Source organism: Cyprinodon variegatus, unplaced genomic scaffold (genome assembly GCF_000732505.1).
Source record: "Cyprinodon variegatus isolate N-32 unplaced genomic scaffold, C_variegatus-1.0 Scaffold1408, whole genome shotgun sequence".
Lineage (NCBI taxonomy): Eukaryota > Metazoa > Chordata > Actinopteri > Cyprinodontiformes > Cyprinodontidae > Cyprinodon > Cyprinodon variegatus.
The window spans coordinates 1-2,858 of record NW_015151861.1 but is presented as its reverse complement, the minus strand read 5'-3'; the positions used below and the strand labels follow the sequence as shown (position 1 = coordinate 2,858).

The 2,858-nt window shown below is 39.5% G+C and overlaps 1 protein-coding gene across 1 annotated transcript in view; it reads right to left on the bottom strand.

Annotated features, from left to right (window-relative positions):
* The window catches only part of LOC107103269 (apical endosomal glycoprotein-like), a gene marked incomplete at its 5' end in the record, with an annotated part of 22,390 nt that extends 20,122 nt beyond the window's left edge, over positions 1 to 2,268 (bottom strand). Inside the window, 5 exons of the mRNA XM_015402911.1 lie at positions 104 to 207; positions 316 to 468; positions 754 to 879; positions 996 to 1,229; positions 2,143 to 2,268. Coding sequence (XP_015258397.1) covers positions 104 to 207; positions 316 to 468; positions 754 to 879; positions 996 to 1,229; positions 2,143 to 2,268 — 743 coding nt within the window. The remainder of the gene's footprint in view (positions 1 to 103; positions 208 to 315; positions 469 to 753; positions 880 to 995; positions 1,230 to 2,142) is intronic.
* Positions 2,269 to 2,858: the final 590 nt, after the last annotated feature.

Below are 2,858 nucleotides of genomic sequence, written 5' to 3'. Positions count from 1 at the left end.
TGTATCAACTGCAGTTGTAGTAGTGCTTTTTTTGTTGCATTAATGTAAGCAGATATCTTTGCTAAAGAGGTCAGAGAGAGCATCCATAACCTGTTAAACCAACCTTACAAGGATGTGAGCTATTTGTTGGTTGAAGAGGCGGACTCTGAAAAGAAGCCCAGTCCATTGTGAGGCCACTATCAGGGACAGTGACGTACAGGAAGTGACCTGTCATAAGAACAATAATAAAAGGACAATTTGCATATTGAACTGGGAGATAGTGGGTAGAATCAAACCAGACTTTTGCAGTGAAAATCAGAAATAAAAAAAGATCACCTGATGCTGAGTTGGAGTGATCTCTGCCTGGGCCTTTCAGGGGATCGGTTCTTGAGATATTCTCTTGGTTTGTTCTGATCCATTTCAGTTTAGAAAATGATCTCAGATCCCAATTACACAAACCCTCCTCAAAGTCACAGCGGTTGTAACCATCTGGAGAAAATGTTTCACTATTAAATTGCAAATCTGGACCAGATGGGTGGGGGGATCCTCGGTTTGATTGATTTATTATAGACATTTGCAGTGCACTAAATGAAGAAAATCATGGTTTCATCTTATATAGCTTTAGCACAAGGAATAAACACCCTTGTTTCATTTTTCAAAATCAGGCTGTAGCAGCATTTTAGTGGAATTTCCATTGATTGAGAGAAAACTCAAAACTTCTGTGATTTTCAATTTGTTTTTTTTAACGTTTACTGCTTTGGTCTCATGTCTTACCACAGGACTCCTCATCAGTGCCGTCGCCACAGTCATCAGTGCCGTCACAGACCTGCCGCTGCTCCACGCAGCCCCCCCTACGACAGGTCACCATCTCTGCAGAACAGTTGATCCCAGGGGGTGGCGCTATTGGGTCAAACAAACAAATCCATTTTGAATCAAAGTACTTACTCATATTTTGCAGTCTACATTAATTAAAGATCATTTAAGTCAATCAGGAGCTGGTGAGGCATTAAACTTACAGGGCAGAGCACAGTCTAGAAACTCCAGCTGGTCTATAGCTACATCGCCTTTCCGTCCCTCTGACCGTTCTGTGTACAGATGGATCCGAAAAGGGGAGGAAATGCGACCCAGAAAAATGTCAGCTTCCCTCCAGCTACGGATACTGGAGGCCTCAGGACGCCACACCACAGCCTCCTCAGAGCCCTGCTGATGGATAGAAGCCCACAGAGGAGTAGATCCTAAACCTGTGTGACCTGCAGGTAAAGATAGATATATTTCAAGAGAACTAATATATCACATTAGTCAAGCTCATATCTAATTACAGTATATGCTGATGATAGAGTTATAATTTTGTATTATTGCCTAAATAAAAGTGAATGAGTCAGTCCATAATAATAAAGAGCTTAGTCAGAATTGCCTGTGTTAATTCTCCATCAGCGGGGTCATGGTGACAACAAACTGGCTTAATTTGGAGGGCAACTGGACCTTCGCTCAGTTTTTGAAGATGTTTCAGCAACTAACTAAGAGTCTTTGGAAATTCTTGCTCAGGATAGAGCCAAGGTAATTTAAAGAGACATCTCAATAGGTGGCGAAACATCTTCGAAAAGTTAGTGAAAGTCCAGTCGTCTTGTAATTTAAGCCTGTTTGTGGTTATGAGTCTGAATTAAAATAATTAGTAATTAATTAATTGAAATAATGGATAAAAGCAATGACTATAAGGTTCATTCAATTCAATTCATTTCATTTATATAGCGGCATTTCACAACACGCCATCTCAAGGTGCTTTACATAGACAAGGTTAGTTAGGTAGGATAGTCAGTTTGTTGGTTGGTCCGATGCACAGATGGATGGTTGGATGAAGGGATGAATGGATGGATGCATTGATGGATGGGTGGATGAATGGATGGATGGATGGATGGATGGATGGATGGATGGATGGATGGATGGATGGATGGATGGACGGACGGATGGATGGATGGATGAATGGATGGATGGATGGATGGATGGATGGATGGATGGATGGATGAATCCATGCATGGATAGATGAATGGGTAGGTGGCAGTATAATAAAAAAATGTGCTCTCGCATGAAGCCAACAAATGTGAAGGCGGCTTTAGCTACTGTTTTCTAACCATTAGAACAGTCACTTCAGCTTGGAGCCGTTACCTGAGTCCCACAAGAAGTATCTGAGACGCAGACGACAGGTTGGTGAAGAGTGTTTTATCTCCGGAGAGATTATATTCGACCTCTGAAGAAAAGCTGTCCCCACTGCACTCACTGACATGAACCAACCTATATGACAGGAGACAGTAAAGGCTTTAATTTAAGCTATAAAGTAGTTTAGTTTAGTACAGGATCACTTTTATCTTAGCTGGAAAAGTTAGCCTCTTTAATACATGCCACTGGCAGAGTGTTTATGGTTTCATTATCATCAAACAACCTTTTGCAAGATAGAAGTTTACAGTAACACCTTCTCTAACAGTACATCAACAACTATGTAATAACATAGTAATAACATAGCAAGTTACACTTTTACCAGGTAACAAGAAAAACTATGGAAGAAAAACAGTCTAATTGGAATCTGCCTTTTTTTTATACACCGGATTTTAAACACTGAATGTTTTTAACACGTAATTTTACACATTGAATTCCTTACACTGAATTTATATCTGGTAAAAAATTTGCCTGCAAAAGTTTCAGCTGTAAAAAAATCAGCTGCAAAAAAATCAGCTGTAAAAAATTTAGTTGCAAAAAATTCAGCTGTAAAAAAAATTTCCCGGCTGAATGAAGCTGAATGACACGGAAGATGATTAGGGCCACTGAAAAAAAAAATTAAAAAAGTTAACTGATTTTTAAATTTTATTTCAGTTTACATGGGAAAA